General features: G+C 39.7%; 1 protein-coding gene across 1 annotated transcript in view; it reads right to left on the bottom strand.

Moving 5' to 3' along the window:
* Positions 1-24,606, bottom strand: part of SLC9A9 (solute carrier family 9 member A9) — a gene marked incomplete at its 3' end in the record, with an annotated part of 226,386 nt that overhangs the window by 438 nt on the left and 201,342 nt on the right. The window contains exon 15 of the mRNA XM_081328638.1: positions 1,391-1,496. Coding sequence (XP_081184764.1) covers positions 1,391-1,496 — 106 coding nt within the window. The remainder of the gene's footprint in view (positions 1-1,390; positions 1,497-24,606) is intronic.

Below are 24,606 nucleotides of genomic sequence, written 5' to 3'. Positions count from 1 at the left end.
AAGTGACAATTTTTATGAATTGTCTCCTGAAGCTAGGACCTTCTTGTCCTTGAAGATGCAATGCACACATGTGTCTATCTATACTAATCAGAGATGTGTAGAGATCAGTGATTCCACTTCTGAGTCTAATTTGAAAACATACTTATAAGATTACTTGTCTGCTAAAAACTTAATGTTCCTTCCACATAATGTATTGTTTGGAAAAGAGAAAGATAGAGAAATACTGTCAGATAAAGATAGCTAATAAGATGGAAAGATAGAGGAAGAGAAAGAGGTGTCATGTCACAAAATTTAGTTTGGCTCTGGCCATCTCTGCTACTTATATTCATGTGCTTTCCAGAGATTATTCTGGGGACAATATGGCTGTTGATGGAAAAATGTTGCCCCACTGGAAGTAGTGGAAGGGGGGACTTCTGCATTCAAGGGATCTAACTAATCATTTCACAATGCTGAATCTCCAGTGGTTGGAGATATGTGCAAATCAAGCTGCCTTTCTTACTGAAGTAAATAGGGAAGGTTGTAAATCAGGAACTCTATATACACACTGTTATTATAAAATACATATCTTGTTGTAAATATATATTACATTCTGAGTACAAGGTATAATGTTATGGCTAATTCAAAGTAGTAAGAATGTGAAGTTGTTGGGGCTTTACTAATTGATGGAGTGGAAGACAGAAGATTCCATAAATTAGGAATACCCTACTTCATTGGGCAGGCCTCCCTAGCTGATGATCTGCAAGGTTTCCCAGGTTGGACAAGGATAGTTCTTACTTTACAAAAATCCAAATTCACTCCACAAATCAGGTATGGTTTAAGGCTTGGTGGGTAAAGAGTACTCATGCTTGATTCTTCAGCCAAACTTTTTTTTTAAAAAAATATTAACCCATGTTTAAAAGCATCTCTAAAAACTGCTGATAGAAACAAGCTGCAAAAAGATGGTATTGGTTGCAAGCTTTTCTATTACACTGAACATTCATCTCCATGGCTGTCAGCTGTTTTTGACATTATTTTAAAAATGATACGCTACTGAAAGAGCCTAGAGTTCAAAACAGTATTTCTAAAGTTATCATAAGAGTGCTGAGCTTGATTTGAAGCAAACATTAATCATACAATAATGAAATAGAGATACTTTATATGTTTCTTAATATATTTCCATTCTGAATGTCCCTTCTAATTCAGATTGAATATCAGTTTTGTTATGCAAGGTTGCCAGAAAATCCAGAATCAAAACTAAATCTTTTAATCTGGGAGGATGACAGAAGAAAGATCCCATATTATATTAATTGGATGACAAAACTCTAGGTGTCAACACCACACATAGTAAAAGCTGTATAATATATCCTGTCAAAAATATTGAAACATTGTGTACTTGAAATTGTATACTTACCTCATAAGCTCTAGGGCTAGTCAGCAACCTGGCTACAGGATTACACCATTCTGGTAAAGTGGTAGTAAGTGGAGGGCCAGCATGGGTGAGGATCGGCTTTAAATATCTGTGAAATCTGTTAAGGTCTATTTCCATATGTATGCACAGCTGAATCTATTTATGCCATACAATCATAGCAATGCATAAATATATAATAAAATGTAATGTATAAAACACCAGATATGGAGAGCTATCATTAACATTTTTTTAAAAAGGGAAATAGCATATTGTGGTCTAATTTTACAGGCAATGCTGGATATATTTTTGCCTTTGCAAGATTTATTTCAGCTGTATTTATTTATTAACAAGCTATGCAAATCAATCAAATAAAGCAAATTTCTAAAAATGTCTATTGTGAATAATGGAATAATATTAGAGTACTGTGAACCAATATCTTCAATGTTAATAGTCATTGTAACAGAAGACTAGCATAAAAACATCTAGAAAATTGTGCAGTTTCACATTTCACATGGAGTCAGAATTTCTTAAACCATAGTTTCTTGACTTTGCTTTGCTGGGCTGGGTTTCACATAAAACTAATTCATAAGGTATTGGTTGACATATTTTACTGAGAACATTATGGTTTAATGTTATATGTGAGGCAGGTCTATATAGGCTTCATTTCATCATACTTCTAAAAGGGCAAAATTAGGAATTCTGTTTTCTGTATGTGTTATGAAGAAATGTGTAGCTTACCACATGAGTCAGAGATTTCCTCTGTAATATCATGCTGGCAATGTCAAAAAGAGCCAGTCTTCAAGAGAACAGCAGTGTTGTCTGTAGCTTCATCTTGAAAACTATAGCTGCAAATTCTTCCACGCAGCCCTGAATATTAGGTTTTCAGAACTATAGCCCATGGAAAGTCTTCACATGTATGCCTCTACGTGTTCACTGGTCAATGCTATGCACATAGTGAGTTGCACCTTTTTACTAATATCTGATTTGGGCTATTAATAGAGATAATGTAGATCAGACATGTCAAACACAAGGCCTGGGGCCCAGATCCGGCCCGTAAAGTGGTTTCATGCGGCCCATGAAGCCATCCTGGAAACAGGGAGGGAACGGCCCCCACTGCCTTGGCCCTGGTCCAGAGACCCTCCTTCTGCCAGAGACCCTCAGATCTGTCCCACTCCTGCCCAGGCCCCCATAGGCACCCTTGATGCGAACGATGTCGAGCTGGCCATGCCCACCCAGTAGGCCATACGCACTCTAGCCACGCCCACCCAGTAGGCCATGCCCACCCTGGCCACACCCACCCACCCCCCTGAGGGCAACCGCAATGCTGATGCAGCCCTCAATGAAATTGAGTTTGACACCCCTGATGTAGATTAATCTTCCTAAAACCTACGCCCTCCAAATGCCTTAGATTCCATATTCCTTATGTTTGGTTGCATAGTCAGCCAGCTGTTTAGATTGGATTTGACCCTTTTCTCTACCTATTGAGTCCTTCACAAGGATCAGTGATGTTATAGCTTAATAATGTTGTTATCATAGGATGTAGGCTGTCCTTAGTAAAACTGTCTTTTGCCATGGACTGATGGTGATTTTGTCAATACCATTGTGTTCAAATGGTGCTCCAGATGCTTTGGAATTGCACCCATGGGACCTATTACTATTAGTACTATCTTTGTTTTCTTTTGAGAAAGTCATTCTACTTCTATGTGCAAGTCTTTTTATTTTGTGACTTTCTCTAGTTCTTTCTCTTCTCTTCTGCTGTCCAGGTATTAAATGTGTACTATCCAGACTTTTTTTTGTCTTTCCTATTGACAATTGTTAAGTCTGGATGTGTGACAGCTGTTTGTCAGTTTGAATTCTAAAGTCCAGGAACACTTTAGCTTCTTTGTTTTCTATTGTTTTGTCTGTTTTGTGGCCCCACCAGTTCTTGCTTGCAGGCAAGTAGTATTTCTTGCAGATTTTCAATGCACCATTGTTGCTACTTTTTCATGCAATCAGTTGCTACTGTTGATCAGTCTATCTGATCTTCCTGTAGCAGCCAACCAATGGTCAATTATCATTCGAGAATTATTAAGGTGAAGTCATATATGCATGTGAAACTGAAAGTTAAATAACTCTACTGAGTAATAGGGAACTCCAGAGAAATATGGAACATCATTTTGCAAGTTTTTTGGGGGGAAAGAAAATGGAACACTCTTCTGTATCTGCGGGCCTGCAACCTTCGATATCGTGGAGAACTTGGTCACACCGGTGCAGCTGGAGTCTGTTACTTACGCGGACCTGAAGAAATGGCTCGGCGACCATTTCCAGCCCAAATTGTCGGTGATAGCATGGAGGCACGTCATTGAACAATGAGTTCAACAACCCGGAGAGACAGCAACGGAATTCATCGCACCGTTGAGACAAGCTTTGCACCTGTGTCAATTTTCGGACTTTGAAGAAAGGCTTCAAGACTGACTCATCTGTGGACTTCGGAGTAGAGAGCTACAACAGAAACTTTTTGCAAAAGAGACTCTCTTGCTCCAGAAAGCCTTAAAAGAAATCATGGTGGATGAAGCTGCCGCCAAAGCCGTGAAGGCCATGCGGCCCACCAAAAGTACTCAGCATGAGGAAGCTGTCCACCACTAGGACGCCGAACTTCCAGAAGACATAGACTTCGACCATGAAGTTGACAAGATCCAATGGCACCATGACAAGGAACCGAAGACTCCTTACAAGGCAGTTCCTTTCCCTTGGTGTCTGGGCTGTGGTGGCTGCCACCAACAAGTGGACTGCAGGTTCCAGACAGCCATGTGTTGGGCCTGCAGGAAGACCAGCCACATTGCATAAGTCTGCAGAGGACGCCAGAAGGACCGCCATTCGGACGTTCTGATCAGGAGAGGTACCGGGGCCCCGGGGCAGCTTAGTGTAGGGTTTTACTCCAGCCGTCAGAGCGTGTGCCACACAGGAGCTCACCGTCCCCTTAAGCCCAAACTGCGACTTCAAGTCGAGCTGCAAGGCGTTTCTTGCAGGATAGAACTGGACACTGGCTCAGCTGTTTCCATCATTTCCCTGGAGACCTTTTGTTTCATCTGCAACTGCAGCAAGAGGTGGGCCAAGCTTAGGCCATTCATCATCATCCTGACTATGCTTGTAGTCATTTCATATGAGCTAGAGTGCGATAGAATTAATAGTTTATTGTTGTTAGCATATGGATGTTTATGATTGTTCCTTGTTTTTATACCTTGTACTTAGCTCTGGGAAGTCGGGGGGGAGGGGGGGATGGGGGGGAGGGATAGGGAGGGTTAAGTAGGGGTGGGTGGAGGGAGGGGGGGATTGTTAAAGATAAAATGTACTGTAAAACTTTTCAATAAAAAAAAACATCATCCTGACTGACTTCCAAAACTCCTGAGTTGCTGTCAAAGGTGAGGCCACCTTGGCCATCAAATTCAAGGGGATTTTGGGCCCCTGGATGTGATTGTGGTGGAGGGCCAGAGGATGAGCTTAATAGGGCTTAATTGGTTTGATGCTCTGGGCATCCAAGTCACCAGAATCCACTGGACACAAGCGGCAAACTTGGCATCAGTATCCGAGGAGTTTGTGGATGTTTTTGATACAAGCCTGGGAAAGTACAAGGGCCCTCCGATAGCCTTTAAACTTGATCCTGCTGTAATGCCTATTAGGATCAAACCCTGTAGAGTGCCATTTACACTTAAGCATAAAATTGATGCAGAGCTAGACAAGCTAGTGAGCCAGGGGGTACTACAGCCCATAGATGGGGGTGAATGGGAAACCCCAATTGTCACACCACTTAAGGTCAACGGGGAGGTCAGGATTTGCACTGATTACAAGTGCACCATAAATAGGGCACTTAAGCAGCACGTGTACCTGGTGCCAGTCGTTAGCCACATTTTGGCATTGCTGCAAGGGGGGGGGGGACCGTGTTCGCTAAATTAGATTTGGCACAGGCCTATCAGCAGTTGCCTGTGGACAAGGCCACAGTGGCTGCACAAACCATTGTAACACACAGGGGGGAGTCCAATTTGGGGTTAGCATAGCCCCTGGGATTTTTCAAGGAATTATGGAGTGTACACTCGGCATTCTGGGGGTTTGCCCCTATTTTGACGATGTGCTTATCGCTGGTGAGTCCACTGAGGTGTTTGCAAGGAGGCTCAAAGCCATCCTTCAACGATTCCACGAAGTGGGCCTTAAACTAAAAAGAAATAAATGTAATATTGGGGTTCCTTCTACTGAGTTCCTGGGATTCTGTATTGATGCTGAAGGCATCCATCCTTCCAATTCCAAGCTGAAGGTCATTCAGCTGGCACCTAGCCCAGGGTCCAAAGGAGAGCTTCAGGCATTCCTGGGTCTCCTTAATTTTTACCATGCATTCCTTCCTAACAAGGCCGCAGTGGCAGAGCCATTACACCGGCTCTTAGACAAAAACACCCCATGGAAGTGGACCAAGGTTCACAAAAACAGTTTTAAGGTAGTAAAATCACTACTGTCCTCCAATTCAGTGCTCACCCACTTTAAAGAATCATTGCCTGTATGCATTGCATGTGACACATCCCCTTATGGAGTGGGGGCTGTTCTAAGCCATTTGTCAAGTGATGGGACTCCAGTCCCCATCACCTATTATTCAAGGACACTGTCCTCAGCTGAGTGTAACTATGCTCAGTTTGACAAAGAGGCCTTGGCCATTGTGGTTGGGGTGAAGAAATTCCATGATTACTTGTATGGCAGGGATTCACAGTCTTCACTGACCACAAGCCAATGTTGGGGCTATTTACTACTGATAGGCAGATGCCTCAAATTCTGTCCCCTAGGATGCTAAGATGGTCCATTTTCATGTCAGTCTACAGCTACATGCTGGTTCACAAACCCAGCAAAGATATGGGCCACGCAGACCGCATTAGCAGGTTGCCATTGCCACAGGTAGAGCCAGATCTGGCTCCAGCAGCTCGCATTTTGTCAATTCAGGATTTGCCTGAATTTCCCCTCCATGCGGGGGATGTGGCTGCAGAAACTGCTGCAGACAAGGTTTTAAGTAGTTTTGGCTTAGATTCACACTGGGTGGCTTGAACATAGCACTGGACCTGAGTTCCAGAGCTACTTCACATGTATACATGAGCTTTCAGCTCACAAAGGCTGCATTTTATGGGGGAGCAGGGTTATTGTCCCAGTTTATTAAGGAACCGTGTACTTCAATCTCTACATGAGGGACATTCGGGCATAGACCGGATGAAGGCATTGGCACAAAGCTACCTATGGTGGCCAGGGTTAGATAAGGCTATTGAGGCCAAAGTACACATGTCAACAGTCCAGACCAGAAATGCCACATACTCCTGTCCACAGAAACTCATACACCATGGTCAAGGATTCACGTTGACTTCGCTGGGCTCTTTCAGGGACAGCTATTCTTGATAGTGGTTGACAGCCACTCTAAATGGCTGGAAGTAATTCCTATTTCAGCCATGACTACTGCTAGGACCATCCAGGTGCTTAGAAAGCTTTTTGCCACACACGGACTACCGGACGTCATGGTATTGGACAATGGAGCCCAGGTCACAGCAGCAGAGTTTCAAGCCTTCTTGAGGACTAACCTCATAAGGCATGCTACATCAGCTCTCTTTCACCCCTCGACTAACAGGCAGGCCGAACATATGGTGTGTACTACAAAGGAGTCACTCAAGCGCATAGTGACTGGAGATTGGCACCATAGGCTGGCTGATTTCTTGCTTTGCCAGGACACTATGCCTTGTATGGCAACAGGCAAGAGCCCAGAAGAGCTTCTCTGGGGGAGAAAGCTCATCATGAAGCTGGACAGGTTGCACCCTGATCAGGTGGCAGCACACACCTCATGCCCAAAGCCTCCAAGGGGGTTGCAAGTGGGTGATGGCATGTGGGCCCAGAACTATGGGCATGGGAACCGGCAGCCAAGCAAGGCAGTTCACATGCTCTGAGGACTCAACCAATCAGTACAACAGGGAGGTGGTCGTAGATGGGTGAAGCCCGGGAATGCAACATGGGTCCCCTGACAGGGAAAGTCAACCCGATCAAGACAGCTGCTGTGCTAACTCTGCTTCTTCATTGGGCTTTGGTTTGGGCCAACCTGGAATGGCCAGCCAAAGGGACTTGAGTCAATCCGATTCTCGTGAACTCATTAGTCCTGGTCTACCCAGCCCAGTGGGCAAACTGGTAGACCGGAAGTTGCCTGGATCCCCCAGGTGGTCTGCAAGATTGTGCAGACCACCACCATATTTACAAGACTTTATTCTCAAATAATATTAATAATGTGTGTACATTCTAGGGGGGAGGGGTATAATGTATTGGGCCTTTTACTTGAACTGTTTTCATGTTTCTTTTGAATGCTGAAGATTGCTTAATTAGGGTGTCTGTGTAACGGTCACTGACTGCCCAGACATGCAGTCTCCAGGATGATCATTGGTTGGCTTTGGGGCAGGAATGGGTTCCTTTAAACCTATTGGCTGCCACCTAGTGGCCAACCATATAAGTAGCTGTGCAGAAGCCTCTGATTCAGTTCTGTTCCTGTTACTTCAATAAAGCAATGATCCTGTTTGAACCCTCTCGTCTCGCCTTCTGCTTCCAAAGAACCCAAAATGTTTGCAATGAAAATATAAATTATAGTTCTGCATTTTACTTGAAAGTGTTGAATATTATAGTCAGGCATCATTTTCAAACACTTTTATATTGTTTTAATGCTTTTGTACTTAATGCTTTACAAATTGTTATGACTGATGATGAATTAAAAAGAAAAGAAACCACAGAGGATAATTATAAAAGCTATTTATATTTCGGATTTGACTTCTTTTGTTTTTGCCTTTTAGTGTACTACATTTAAATCTTTACTAATAGTGCCCCTGGCCCCAAAGCTCAACATTTATGGAGAATATAATAAAATTACATCCATTTTAAAAGAAGAAAGAGTCCTTGTTCTTGCATTAACTGATAATCAAGCAATTAAGTGACTCCAGATACCCATTAAAATACAAAAAACAACTCATAATTCATATTAATCAGTCAGGTTACTGAACAATGCATAAGAAAAGCTGTATTCCACACTTACTAAAGACATATTCATCAAGCCATAAGTGACCTACATATATTCACACATTCTGACCTACTATGATTTTGTAGCATGCCTCAAAAGTAAAACTTGGGTCTTTTCAAGGATGTAGTGGACAATTACACAAGACTTTTTCTCAATATACAGTATGAAATCATGAATAAGAGCAAATGTGAAAGCTGTACATCATGTATTTAACTTTAGCTAAAGAGAACTGCCATAATGCATACAATGGAGAGTTTCAAATGGTTTGTGAGTCCAAGTCAAGTGGTCCACAATGAAATTATAGAACAATACTGAGTCTATCTTTGTCCTTATAAAATGAAGGTCAGATGACCAAAGAGAGATCAATAAGACCCTGATCTATAGTCCCTCATTTTCATAATGCATCATTGGTTTTGGTGATGATGATGATGACTCCGAAGAAAAACATATTGCAAAATAATGGATTATGCATGTATTTATGGTACGATAACAATCTTTCCTCAAATAAACTATTAAAATGTTTATTTTCAATATGTTAATGTTGACAGTGAACAAAATAAGTTTGAGAATCTCTGAAAAAGGATTAGAAAAAACGATGTTTAATTTTCAAATAACTCAGCTTAAAACATTACTAAATTAGCAAAACAATAGTTTCTGGTCCCAATTTAGCAGATTCAAATTAGTCAATACGATCCATTGTTTTCCTTACTGTCAACTTTTGTTTTATTAAGAAAGAACAAGTATCTAGCATTAGTCAATTGCAACACGAATAGCAAACTGCTAGCTAACTTTGCTCTCCAAATCAGTAATTTTAAGTGGAGGAAAAAAGTCAAAAGCGATTTCTTACTTTTGAATCAATTTTCACAGTTCCATTGAAAAACAGAACCTCCAAATTGATTTCTTTCTCCTTTCCTTAGGTCACAAGTATACTTCCTAATGGTCTTTCATGTCTAAACAGTTGCAGTACTAAAAGGGTGAAAAATCCCCTCAGCAGTTAAAAAGTACAGGTTGTCAGGGAGAGTGAGAAGGAATGGCTATCTAGAACATTTCCACTGTATTTAATGTTCAGGGATCAATGCATGTAACAGGCTGGATAGTTGGGTGGGGTTTTTTTTGTTTTTTGATCTGGACCCCATCTGACTGCATAGGCTAGATATCAGGATTGGGATACAGTAGAAACCTGGCAGTACTGTAGGTAGCCTCTGTGACATCTGACTGAGGCATCTGAATGAGTCACATGTGGGACTCTAGTATCCTTCCACTCCATAGAAAACAGGTAGATGGGTTATATGGCACTAAAAGGCAGCCATGGAAGAACCATTTCAAGGAAAAGGTAGGACCAAAAGGGTAAACTTGGCGATCTGAAGATGTCCCATCCCTATTCTAGCTGAATGTGACTCCTAACAATTGCATCATACTACTTTTTACTCAAGTATAAACATCTGCAGCCTGATTCTGCATGTTTCAAAAATGTATATGTGGGAGACTGGAGTGTTTAATTTTTTTCAAAATATGAACACAGGAGTATACTTATATGTACATACACACACTTCTAAGTATTCTTAATTTACGGCACTTTTGCATCACTACCTAACACTTTTGCATAGTACACACACACACATATAGTTGTGCAGTGCTTTTTTCTAAAAGAAAACGGTGCCGGAACTCACACATGTCATACAACCCGCCTTGCCTAGCCTACAAGGTTCCATCCAAAAAAGGTGCAGGAACTCCGTTCTGGGCATTCTATGACAAAAAAAGCCCTGGTTGTTAGATATTTACACACCCACATACACATTTATATATTAGTTCCCTGATTTTTTAAAAACATCTGATGCCAAGATTACAATCTATCACTGATGTCTTACAATGATCCTTACAGTTGTATAAAATAAGCCAACCTCATTATTTACCATTAACTAAGATGTTGGTTAAAATTTAGGATTTTGAAAACAGAATAGAAAATGATTCTTGGGGAACAAATCATTTTTAGTCTAAAAGTAATGGCCACAACCCGGACCCATATTTTTCAGAACATGGCATGTGGAACTATTTGTGAACTTGTCAGGGAGACTTGTTTAGTGGGATCAATGACTAGAAGCAATTAAACTCAGGAAATCAGCTGCATGTAAATATTGTCATTTGTGGTTAGTTTTTACTAAACAATTTAAAGCTGAACAGTCATTTTAAGACTAGGTAATATGGGAGGGGAATGGAGAATGTAAAATTCATTTTATTAAATAAGATTTTTCAAAAATCTTAATTTCTATTCTATAATAAAGGCATACTTCACTTTTATATTTTATTTATTGAAAATTTTTAACTGCCCAATAAATGAAGCTCTTTGGTGGGTTAATAAACTTCTCTGGGTTCTTTGTTCTCCCTCTGCAGTTCTGAATCTGCATTTCTTTGATGACACAAATTTCTCTGGCCATAATTCTGTGTTTAATGCTATGCTTTACATGCACAAATGCCATACCATGTCCATGCCTGCCAGTCTGGCTGAGTTGCTGTCTATTAAAGTAGGTACAATACAGTAGAAGTGTTTGTGTAATAAATCAACCCTGTATGCATAGTAAAGACAAAGAATTCTGTCTTCTGGTCTGTGATTTCACCATAACTTAATTTTCTCTGCTTCCTGGTTGAAATAGGAAGCATTTGCACAAGTAAGTACCATTCAAACAATACCGGGATGCAAAACTACAGACAATATCACTACGTATATGGCAGCAAAGAGTTATACTTTTCAGTATCTCCATTCTGACATGCAGTACTCACTAGTGGTGGGATTCAAATATGTGAACAACTGGTTCTCTGTGTGGATGCCGCTTCTGGAAATCCATTGTGGGCCTGGGCAACAAAAAATTAGCTACCGGTTCTGCCGAAGTGGTGCGAACTGGCTGAATCGCACCACTGGTATTCACCTACATTTTGCGGTCCAGTTAGAGAAATCCTATCTTTCATTCATTCTACAGTGAATATTCCTTCACTTCTTATTACTTTAGTGCCAATCCTTCCTCTGTCCACAATTACCAGCTGAAAGAAGCTGTTCTTCATTGTCCTTATTTCCCTGTTTCTAGAGATAATGAACTAGAAACCCAATGAATCCTTCAGTCACATTTATTTGATGTTGCTTTTAAAAATGCAAGTACTTACTTGCTTCATTTAAATTTGGGCCAGATGTTTGAGGATGGATTAAAATGCAAGGACAGCGTGTAAAGTTTTATTGACAATCTGGCACTTTATTATTTTTTTCCTGAAAAAGTTTAGCGGTAGTTAATTTGACTCCAATGAGTCTTGAAGAGAGGAGTATGGTGTAGAGAGAGAAGTCTGTGTAAGGTGCTAAAAGATGCAGAGCTTTTTACTGGCAGCACCTTTTCATTCTTATTCCTCTGAAAAAAAGCATAACCTCTTATCCCACAACTACATGCAGTTTCTACAGCCTTGAGAGAAGTTTCCAAGCCTCTCCAAAACTTGTCACCTCATTATAATTTTTAATTTGAAGGGAAAAATGATTAAAGATGTGGGAATTAATCATGTATTTAATTAAATTAATATTAATTAAGCTGAAATTACATTAAATCAAATTATTTTTTGTTCTGGTGTTAACTATTTCTTTGTCTCATTCCTGCCTACTTCCTCAGGTGTGTCCTCAATGTGCCACTCAAAGCCCTCTATACCTTGAAAAAAGTTATGGATCATTACACAATAACAGCAATTAGTTTTGTTCTCTGGCCACATTAAATGAGATGTTCATTGCACGAATGCAATTATCTCCCACATGTGGTGACATTTAAATCTCTTCAAAGTGGTGGTTTAATTTTAAAAATGAAGTGGATGCTACAGTTACTAGATCTGGGCTGCATAAATCTGGCTGACTGCTAAACAAAGCAAAAAGAGTTTTCTATTATCTTCTTGCTGCCATCAAATAATCATCAGGACTTTTGCAGCCCAGATTTGAAAGCCCTAATCTGAAGCTTCATTGAAATGCAAGTAGCAATTTCAAATATTTTGCAATGTCTCTGAAGGGCTAATGTTCATTTCTCACCTTCACCTAACCTTAAGGCACCTGAAGGGGTCCCCAAAGTTGCTGTTTACATAGCTACCAGCACCTGTAATAACAAAACACATAGAAGATCGTGGCATTCAGAATGAACTTCAAATCTAATTTAAACTTCAGGATCAAAACAAGACCTGTGTGCGTGTGTTTATTGATGTAGAAAAGAGATTTGAAAACAGTTTACAGTAATATAAACTGACTTGTTTTTTGCTGTATGTATATGTGTATTTATGTATGTACATTTGATTCAAAACCAACACAATAATTCCACACATTGTTACAGAAGATAAAACCTGCCTGGAAAATTGATCAATATCAAGTGAGACAGAACATCTTGAAAATACCTTTTCAAAAATAAAGTCTATGCATCCATACTACACTGATTTTTTTTCTTTTTTTCAGAAAAGAAAATTAAAGTAAAATTCCCATGGGTAGAATGATTTCTTGTACAGATGTAAAATGGCTGAAGTGTTTCATTTGTGAGTGTTATCTCTTTCCTGGCTTCTGAAGCTTTAATTCAATCTTGAAGGAAGCCATTATAAGGAATTCTTCATGGGAGGACGTTTGTCCCCCCCTTTAAGATCAAGAAGGGAGAATACTCAGGGGGCAAAATAATGGAAAGACAAATAATGAAAACAACAAACAAGGCAAGCTTAAAGTATCATCAAAAGAAATGTGAAAATTGCTTGAGTAAAATATTCAGTTCAATCTGCATGAAAAGAAAACTGGTAGGAAATCTAAAGATTTTCTGGCAGAATAGGCAAGAAAAAGTGTCAACAGAAACAGCATTTGGAAGAGCTATCACATACAATAGGGAAATACCTAGAAGTGAGGGGGAAGGCAATGTTTTTTCTCCTTGCACATAAATTCTGTCCAGCTAGGATCAGTTTAGAAATATCCAGCTACAGAAAAATGGTTTGAGAAAAATGGATAACTGGGAGATTGGTCAAAATTGCTTCTTTTCATTGGTCCATGCAATAACTCATCATTTTATCCCTAATGACTACCACTAAGATGAGAAAAGTAATAGACTGGATGAGGACCAATGCATTCAAGCTCAGTCAAGTTAGGTAGGAAGTTGTTTTTGTAGTTATGTAGTTACCCAACTCTTAAGCCTATCTTAAGGAGGCACTGGATTATCTCTGAAGATTTAAAGGCACTTCATTGGGATGTTCTAGCTATTATTATCATTGTAGTATAAGTGGTTTAGGAGCCTGGAAGCAGCCATGACACTTCTAGATAGAGGTAGCTTAGAATCTATCATCAATGTTTGGATTAAATCATGGTTAGCTACTCTAATGCATTAATATGGGAGCTGCCTTTGAAAATGATTTTGAAACTTCATAGAGCTAAGAGTTAACTAGTAAAGGACCATCAGCTTCCAATGCATTTCCAGGTCCATTTTAAAGTGTTGATGTTGCAAGGTTTTAACCTATTTTCTAATTTTTCAATTTTGTTTTAAACAGTAATAAGTACTGTATATTAAGACTTGGTACTAAGCTTTTTAATATGTTGATACTGGTCTAATATGATTGGTAATTGAAGTTCCTGGATGGATCACAACTTTTGATTGTGCCCCAGAAAATCACTGAAAAATCACTTGCCATAATTCTAGGATTCATAACTGAATTTCAATGATGTAATTATTGGATGCCTTCAAGGGCAGAGGTAAAAAGTTCTATAAGCCACATATTGTATGTCACAATCTAGAGCAGTGTTTTCTCCTGTGTGTATCTTTCTATGTGTATCCCCTATCACCTTCAAAGCACCATCTTCAATTACAGTTAGGTGGATAGCCACAAGAAACAAGGCATTATCATTGGTTGCATCTCTGGAATGTCTTCTCCAAAATACTCTGGCACTCAGATTGCTATATTTTGGCTGCAGCAGAAAACATTTTAGGATTCAAACCCATTGTACAGTATATTTTAAGGTGCTGGGTAATAGCAATTTTTTTTTGCTATTCTTAAACTTTGTTCTGCTATTGACTTGTTTTTAACCCTTATTTGATTTTTAAAATATCTGTCTAGATAGTATTATTATCAGGAAAATCAAAATACAAAATTACCATTAAAAACACAGATTTATGGTTGTGATTTGTAGTTGTCATATGCTCTGCAATTATTAACATGCTTAACAGGAAATAATTGAAGTAAAGAAGGAGGTACTTCTATAGAAACATTGTAAGAAGTCAATAGAGAAACTGCTAAAGAGAAAGGGAAAAAAGGAAGATAGGATTTAGAAGTAAAGTGTGTGCAATGTTTAACAATTGCAGAGCCTAACTGAAGATTATACTTAGCTAAAAACATTTTCATGAATAAATCTGAAGAGGAATGGACTTTATCTAAGCTGAAATGCTTTGTCCCTTGATTATTGTTTCCAGTTCTCATGGGGACCATTTGCCAGGCATTTAAAAGTGTAAATTTGTTGGCAAGATTGTTCCTGGAACACTGTTCCTGTTTTAAAAATTCCCATAAGTTTCAGAAGGCATAATGGTTTACCTCATTCCAACAAATTTTGCTTTAGCATTCTAAATGCTCAATTATATCTAACAAAATTAGAAAAGAAAGGCAACAAATCTGAAAATCCTCATGCCTGTTGCCTCCACAACTCTGTACTTGTTTTATGGTATACAGAAGAGAATTCTCCACATGAATCCAATATCTCCTACACCCTTCCAATATTGTTTATTCAGAACTTGCAAGTTATCTTTTGTTGGGTAACCTTTGTTTTTTGTTATAGAGGGCAGCTAGGGGGATATTTATGTTAAGAAATTAAAAAACCCACAGAACTATACTTAGTGACTACTGGGGTTCTGACAATTGCCTTGGCAGTTATAGTCCAATAACTTGTATAACTTGACTGCTTTCACGTATTGAAAAGCAACATGGTTCATTGAGAAAAGATTCTCCTCTTGGTAGGTGAAAAATGTAGCGGATGTATAATACTATTCATTGTTCTCCCAGTGATTGCTGCATTTGAACTGCAGGTAACAATCTGTAGGCCATGTACAAACATTCTGATGATGTTATGGGGCCACTGGAGACCTCTTTTGCTACATGACCTGGGTTTGGGCTTTTTGTAATGATATGTACATTTACCTTCATACTGCTTAAATAAGAACTTGATAGATTTCTTGCTTTTTTCCTCTGTGTTTTTATCTTATATTTATCTGAAAAGGGGGTGAAGCAGGGCTTTTTTTCTCATAGAATGCCCAGAACGGAGTTCCGGCACCTTTTTTGGATGGAACCTTGTAGGGTAGGCAAGGCAGTTTGTATGACATGTGTGAGTTCCAGCACCTTTTTCTTTTACAAAAAAAGCACTGGGGTGAAGTATCTTAAAAGTATTGACATAAGAAGTGTTTTCAACCCTGCTTACAGAATAGTATTTGTGGTTCCATTGGACTTTGTATGTGGAGAACATTTGTTCCCTCTTTATGAACTTTTTTGTACAACTAACCTCTCAGAAACTATTGTGGAACAAATATAATTAAAGTATGTCCTTTTCCCTCTTTCATAGGTAGAATAGCAGCATAATACAAGGTTATTAGATTTGGCAAATGTCATGGGGAAGAAAAACCAATGCATTGCTTTGATCAAAATTGGACAACCCCACAATTGTTTTTAAAGGGTTTCAAGAAAATCTCTCTTTATAGTTATATGCATTTAGTGCATATAAATTGCCATCCAAAGATAAATTATAGGCCAGTCTGAGGTACATTATTGCCCATTGTGAAAAATCCACCATGCCTGGTGGATGTGGGCAATGTATGAAACCCCTAATTACCCCTAATAATATTTAAATTTATTAACAGACATATAAGCAAGAAAACAATTAATAAAATAAATATATAAACTTGTGTTTGTACTGTTAGAAGAGCAAAGAACCAATTGTTTCATTGGTTCTTTGCTCTTGTAATTTAAACGTTGTTTACATGGATTTGTTTAGAGATGTAGCCCAAGTAATAAATATATATTGAAAACTAGGAAAGGTGTTTATTTATTTATGTATTTACTTAACAAACTTATGTAGTCTTCCACATAAAATCTGGCTGAAATAATTATATGTGCAGTTTTATATCAACATTGGTTCCTTATAAAAGTAAAAGAAATATCAGATTAGACTCTAAAAGGGAGTTTGAGGAGGCCATGACTGTTCTTTACCCATACTCTTGTTGTGCCTGGCCAGAAGAGAGCACCAACACTAGCACAAAGGGACTGCTTGTCCTTCTGCGTCAGTAGTAAATTACCTCTTTTTACCAATTCATCCACAGTAGCTTTAGTGCTACCTTTTTTATGCTTCAGCTGTAGCTAATTGCATACAGACATTCTTGTATATACTGAAAATGTGCCCTTGAACAGCCATTATATAACAAAATGAAACAAGTGTACTATGTTCACTGGAACCTAATATAAATTTCAATTTGGCAGAAAGCCTTCAGACACTATGCATATACTCAAATTGGAGCAATACGTCATCCAGGGAAGGTATGCAAATCAAGAAGCAACTATCGAAACAACATTAATATGTTCCCTCCAACAATAGAGAGACAATGGGGAAAAAGGGACTCCAAATAAACAATTGAAATGATTAAAAATTCTGAATAAAAATTATAGACTCAGAGATTTGCAAACAAATGGATGCAATAGTACTGTTATTAATGCAAGGCTGACTTGCAATTACTAGTTCTGAAGCATGTTCCCAAATGTCATTAGTAATGGCTGCTGAAAAAGTTTTTCTTTACCTGCAAGTATTTCTGTGCATGTATTCCATTATGATGGCTCAGTGTGTCTTCCTGCATTTTATGTCAGTGTTTGGGGCCTTTAGAAGAATATCATAACCATATTTCAGTGCTTAATCTGAGCAACAGGCATATGGCATCTATCCTGATAAGGTTTATTTTCCAATAAAAGGGCCACTTTACTAATCTGGTCACTGGTGTTATATACCACTTCTAATCGCAATAGATACATTTCTATACAGATGAATCCTCTTAAGATACAATAGGGTATTAGTAAACCTAGTTCCTGATACATTTATTGAAAGTTGCAATACTGCTCATAACTTCCTTTGGGAAATTGGTAAGCAATGATACAAATCAGATTAGCCCTATGGGTAGGAAAGCAAAACAGAAATTGCATAAATACATAATAAAAAGAGAGTTATCCTTGTCAAAATAATATTACCACTCTAGTAAGTGTTAGAAGAGTCAACTGTGTATATGGTGACTATGGGTATATATACTCTTGCAGTATTTTTCTACTCCATTTCTAGAAAAAACAATAGGAAAAAAGTTAAAAGAATGTGAAATGAAAACAGGAACATTTAAAGTGCTATGTATTCTTAAACACATTTGCTTAGAGGTAACGTCCCACTTAATTTGACGAGACCTAACATGATCAGGGATATGATTTAGTTCATACCTGAGTGGCCTAGTGCTTTCCCCTACTTTCTTCAGTTTAAGCCTAAATTTTGCAATGAGAAGCTCATGGTCTGAGCCACAGTCAGCTCCTGTTCTTGTTTTTACTGACTGTGTAGAGCTTCTCCATCTTCAGCAGCAGAGCACATAGTCAATCTGATTTCTGTATTGACCGTCTGGTGATGTCCATGTGTAGAGCCATCTCTTGGGTTGTTGGAAAAGAGTGTTTGCTATGACCATCGTATTCTCTTGACAAAATTCTATCAGCCTGTGCCCTGCTTCATTTTGTACTCCAAGGCCAAACTTGCCTGTTATTCTGGTTATCTTTTGGCTTCCTACTTTAGCACTCCAATCCCCCATGATGATAAGGACATCATTTTTTGGTGTTAGTTCTATAAGGTGCTGTAGGCCTTCATAGAACAGGTCAATTTCATCCTCTTCAGCACCGGTGGTTGGGGCATAGACTTGGACTACTGTGATGTTGAATGGTTTGCCTTGGATTCCCCCTGAGATCATTCTGTCATTTTGGGGATTGTATCCCAGTATTGCTTTTCCTACTCTTTTATTGACTATGAAGGCTATTCCATTTCTTCTGAGGGATTCTTGCCCGCAGTAGTATACCTGATGGTCATCTGAATTAAATTCACCCATTCCTGTCCATTTTAGTTCGCTGATTCCTAAGATGTCGATGTTCAGTCTTGTCATCTCTTGTTTGACCACGTCCAGCTTTCCTTGATTCATGGATCTTACATTCCAGGTTCCTATGGAGAAAAAATCTTTACAGCATCGGACTTTCCTTTCACCACCAGACACATCCACCGCTGAACATCCTTTTGGCTTTGGCCCAGTCGCTTCATTCTTTCTGGCGCTACTAGTACTAGCCCTCTGCTCTTCCCCAGTAGCATATTGGACGCCCTCCAACCTGAGGGGCTCATCCTCCAGCGTCATATCTTTTTGCCTTTTGGTACTGTCCATAGGGTTTTCATGGGAAAGATACTGGAGTGGGTTGCCATTTCCTTCTCCAGTGGATCATGTTTTGTCAGAACTCTCTGCTATGACCTGTCCGTCTTGTGTGGCCCTGCACAGCATAGCTTATAGCTTCATTGAATTATGCAAGCCCCTTCACCATGACAAGGCAGTAATCCATGAAGGGTGTTTTTTTAATTAACATTGATTAAAACACTGTTACAGTTTTCTACTTTAAAGTGCCAAGATACTGTACTGTATATTTCCAGTAAACATGGCCACAGATGCTTTTATGAGATAGGAGAAGGCTACATCTCATGGGCTGGTGCTTGCCTATCCCAGATTAAAAAATATTGAATTGAAAACATTGCATCCTTAGGGAGGAGACCTCCTTTTGTTCATAGAAAAGACTAAGATTCAATGGTATCTTTCATTGGAGGAAGAGTGCAGAGACTTTCATTAATCTTCTTTCATCTTGCATCTACCCCTCCCCTGATGCCTGAGGTCACAGTATTTTAGAGGTTGCCCCTGGTTTTCAGAGCAGATTTGCTCAAAAGAGCAAAAATCACCCTATGCAAATTCCAGAATGAAGCATTTCCTGTATGGTCAATCAATGCAATCATGCAATCATTTACCTCTTCCTCAATTTATCATGTTCCTTTTCTGCAGATGGACAGGAAATTCTTTTTGGTTTAAACCATGCCAGCTTTTAACTGTAAATCTATAGATAACTCCCTGGTTTTCCTATAGCAGTAACAGCTGCCATTACTTTTCCTCATTAAATAGCTTTTAAACTTTGCTAATACCAATAGTTTATTTGGATACTGAGGCTGCAATCTACTCTTGAGATATTTGTTCTGTTTGTTTTATCTTTTTAATATTTTCATTGAGCCTTGAGGCTAAATTATATAGCTTTGATTTGCTTTTGGTATTTATTTTGTGATAGCTGAATGCATACTGTTCTGGTGGGTTAGGTAAACATACTGTACACTCCAGGTTTCAGGAAACCTAGACAGGATAACATATTTGATGTCAGGCAAGGAGCTGTTTTTCCTTTCTAATGTACTAATTTATTTATTCAAAACAGTCATATAGTCACCCGCCAAACTCTGGGCAGTTCCCAGTCATTCTGCAACAGTTTCCAGAAGATATTCTTGGAAGTGTCCCTATTTGAATTATGGCTCAGTATATGAAATGCCCACCTAGCAGTTCGAAAGCATGTAAAAATGCAAGTAGAAAAATAGGGACCACTATGGTGGGAAGGTAACAGCGTTCCGTGCGCCTTTGGCGTCTAGTCATGCCAGCCACATGACCACGGAGACGTCCTCGGACAAACGCTGGCTCTTCGGCTATGAAACGGAGATGAGCACCGGCCCCTAGAGTCGGAAACGACTAGCACGCATGTGCGGGGGAACCTTTACCTTTACCTTTTTATATGAAATGATCAGATAGAATCAAAGTAATACAATTACAGGTAGTTCTCAACTTATGATCACAAATGGGACTGTTGCTAAGTGATGTGGTTATTGATTCAATTATCATGTGACCAGGCCCAATTATATAATCTCTTTTGACATGGTTGGAAATCAAATTGTTGTTGTGGTTGTTAAACGAATCCAGCTTTCCCCACTGACTTTGTTTGCTGGAAGCCAGCTCGGAAGGTTGCAAATGGCAATCCCATGACCCTGGGGCACTGTAACCATTGTAGATGCATATCAATTACCAAGTACCTGAACCACAATCATATGACCAGGGGGATGCTGCAGTGGGAATAAATGTGAGGACTGGACTAGTTGTAAGTCCTTTTCAGAACTATTGTACTTTGAATGGTTGCTAAATGGATCGTTCTAAGTCGAGGTCTACCTATAACGAAAGTGTATTCCCAACAATTATTTCAGTGTTTTGGACTTCCTCACCTAAGGTTGGTTAAAACTGTACCAGAGAGAGGCAAAACCTCAGCTGAAGAAAGAGGATAAAGATTTATCAAAACACACAAGAGAGGACCTATGCGGGCAATGGCTGAATAAACGTTCTCTGTTAGGAAGACAAAATCAAATAAAGAGCAGGCCTCATAGCCAATGACAGACCATCATTAGAAATAAGAGAAAGAGAAGATGCTGTGCACTGCTGGACTTCACAAATAGCATTCAGGCTCTCATATAAAAAGGAGCCTTTGAGCAACAAGAAATAGGACAGTGATTTTTTTTAAAGAGCAGAATAGAGATAAGACAGTGAATTTTTTGAGATGTGCTCACTGACAATACAATAAGAATCATGTAACTAAGCCACTAATTCCAGTCCACAATAAAAAATACAGAAAAATTACATTGATTTAGAAGCAATTATAAAGAAATTTAAGTGCAGAATGATTTCCAGAGCTTGGGGCAGGAACTCAGCAGAATAGGCTGTAGGCTCACTTTTTCAGAGGTTTTACCAGTGTATAAGGAGCAAAATGGAAAAGGCCAGTGTATAGCAGAATTCAATATGTGGCTAAAGGAGTGGTGTAAAGGAGAAGGCTTTGGTTATATTATTTTTTATTTATTTTTATTTTATTTTATTTTAATTCCATTTATATCCCGCCCTTCTCCAAAGACTCAGGGCGGCTTACAAGCTTAGCAGTAGCCTTCATTCTATGTATATGCCTGCTTATTAGGGCTTTCATACACCCCCCAAGCGGCATTATTACAAAGTCAGCTTAATTGCCCCCAACAATCTGGGTCCTCACAATGTCTGTAGTTGGTCCAATGAAAAAATGTATAAAAGAGATGGTTTGCATCCATCCAAGAAAGGGACTGAGTTACTTGGCAATAAATTCATAGCTTTTCTGGAGGAATATTTAAACTAAACAATGGGGACAGTGAGTTAATTGATACAGAACATCACTGTCCCCAGCAATCTAAGAAAATAGGGGAACTCAGGCACCACACAAGTTGTGTAGCAAGTAAACACAGGGTCAGTCATAAAGGACTCAAATGTCTATACACCAATGCACAGAGTATGAACAGCAAGCAGGGTGAACTAGAAATTCAGGTAAATGAGGGCAGATATGATATTGTTGCCATTACGGAAACATGGTGGGATGAAACCCACAAATGGAACCCACAGCTAGAGGGATTTAAATTATTTAAAAGAAACAGATCAAACAAAAGAGGAGGTAGAGTTGCTCTCTATATAAGAAATAACTTTATCTCTACAGAAATAGAGCACAACAATGATGAAAACTGTAAACCTGAATGCATTTGGGTCAATATAAAAGGGGGAAAAATGACATTGCCATAGGTGTATATTATAGGCCGCCCAACCAAACAGAGGAAATAGATGAACTTTTTGCTAGTCAGCTAACTAAGGTATGTAGGAAGCACATCACAATAGTAATGGGGAACTTTAATTACCCTGACATCAACTGAGAGACAAACTGCACCAAGTGGAAGATCAAACAGATTCCTGACAAACCTAGCAGACACTTTGTCTCCTCAAAAGTAGAGAAGGGAACTAGGGGATTAGCCATATTGGATTTAATTCTCACTAACAGAGATGAAATGATAGAGGGTGTAAGACATAATCACAAGAGGGTCTTCTGATCACAAAAGAATGGGGTACATTCAGAGAGTTCCTGCTTTGGATAAGAATACAGATTAATCTGGATTAATTTGATTTTGGCAAATTTGATTCATTGCACTAGGAATAACCAAGTGAGAAAGAAGCCAAGAATATAAAATACTGGAGCCTCTAGATTTTCACAATCTGTGAACCAGAACAGAAGCCAGCAGCACGAGGCAACACAAGACATGAGTTGCAAAGACTTCTCACCATGGTGAAGGTCAGAAAGCTCGAAGAGTTTGATGTGATGCACCCGGAGAGATGGTTGTCCTACATTTCCCATGTAGAGAACTACCTGCGTGCAAATCAAGTCAGCAAAGATAGGCTGAAGGCTGCAACCTCCTCTGCGTGTGTGGCCCAGCCACCTTCGATATCGCTGAAAACTCGGTCGCCCCGGCGCTCCTAGAAACAATCATGTATGCTGACTTCAAGAAGAAACTGCACGGCCATATTTTTTTTGAATTTTTTATTAGTTTTTATAGGGTTAAAGAGGGGGATAAGGGAATAGGAATTTTGGATAGGGTACAGGAGAGGTTGGGAGTTTCCACTGATGTCAGCTGAAGATAGACTCAGGGAATTGTCTCTCTCTTCCCGTGGGTCCGAATTCTACCAGCTGGTGGGTCTGAATGGACTGAATGCCGCCCTGTAGAGGTGGCCCCCAACGGGCAAATGTCTGAGGACTGTGACTAGGCAGCAGCCAGACTGCTGTTCCCAACAGAGCCCCTGGAACCGGCAGGAAGAAAGGCGGACTGCATCTTGTGTTCCGCCATTAGTAGCTGGCGGAGACAAAAGAATGGCAATTGAAAGAGCAATCAGCTGAGCTGGGTGAGAAAATTCCTTTTACTCTCCCTATAAGCCAAGATCTTTAGCGGAAAGCACTTTTCCAGCCCTTGAAAGCGAAGCCTTTACTATCAAGGAGGGGGGTGGAATTTTTTCCTTTCATCCCCCCCTCCGGAATTACAAGCAGTGGTTTAATCCTCTGGCTAAGTGAAAACTTCACCTTATTACAAGGCTGTCTGTGGCATAAAAGTTTGGGAAGCTTTTCTTTTTATAGAACTGGGCATTTTGCTGAAAGCCATTATAACTTCTATTTCTCCTTTCTTTTCTTTTTTTACTTTTCTTTTTACTTATATTTTTCAAACATTTTAAAATTGAAAGTTATATATATATTTGTCTCTCCTGGCAAAAAGGGTGGGAATGGATAGTTAATGCCATCTACTGGCAAAACTTGAAAACTACATCCACCCCCCCAATGGAGCTATCTATGCCTGAAACTTGGCTGTTTGCCCAGAATTTCCTTTGAAGGCTGTTGGAGACTTTTTTTGTTTTTTAAAAAAAGACTCCCTGTTGTCTTTTTGGCCTGTCTGGTGTGTTTCTACTTTTCTCAAGATAGACTGCATGACCATTTTGAGCCTAAGCTATCGGTGATAGCGTGGAGGCACGCCTTCAAACAATGTGAACAACTCGGCGAGTTGGCGACAGAATTCATTGCAGCACTTTGCCAACATCGCGACTCTGCAATTTCTCTGACCTAGAGGAGCGACTAAGAGACCGCTTAGTCTGTAGACTCAGGAACAGAGAGCTCCAACAAAAACTCTTTGCAAAGGAGACTCTCTCACTTCAAGAGGCCTTAAAAAAGGTCACGGCAGACAAAGGCATTGCGGCCCTCCAAAAGCGCGCCATCTACAGAAACCATCCACCACGAGGATGCTGAACGATTGGAAGACACCAACTCTGACCACGAAATTGACAAGATTCAATGGCACCATGAAAGAGGAATGAGGTCGGCTGACAAGGCAGCTCTGTTCCCAAGGTGTTTGGGCTGCGGAGGCCACCATCAATGCACGGATTGCCGTTTCAGGACAGCCACATGCCGGGCGTGTGGAAAACCAGGCCACATTGCCGCCGTCTGTCAAGGTTGCTAGAGGGACTGCCAGCCAGATGAGACTTTAAGGAGAGGTACCAGGGCCCCAGGGCAACACCAAGTAGGGTTCTGCATCAGCCACCAGAGCATTTTTCGCACTGGTGCCCACCGACCTCTTAAACAGAAGTTGCGACTGCAGGTGAAACTTCAAGGAGTTCCATGTAAAATGGAACTGGACACAGGTTCCGCTGTGTCTATC

This window comes from Vipera berus (genome assembly GCF_964194415.1).
Source record: "Vipera berus genome assembly, chromosome: 5".
Classification (NCBI taxonomy): Eukaryota; Metazoa; Chordata; class Lepidosauria; order Squamata; family Viperidae; genus Vipera; species Vipera berus.
The sequence above is the reverse complement of the archived record's forward strand: the minus strand, read 5'-3'. Positions and strand labels throughout refer to the sequence as shown.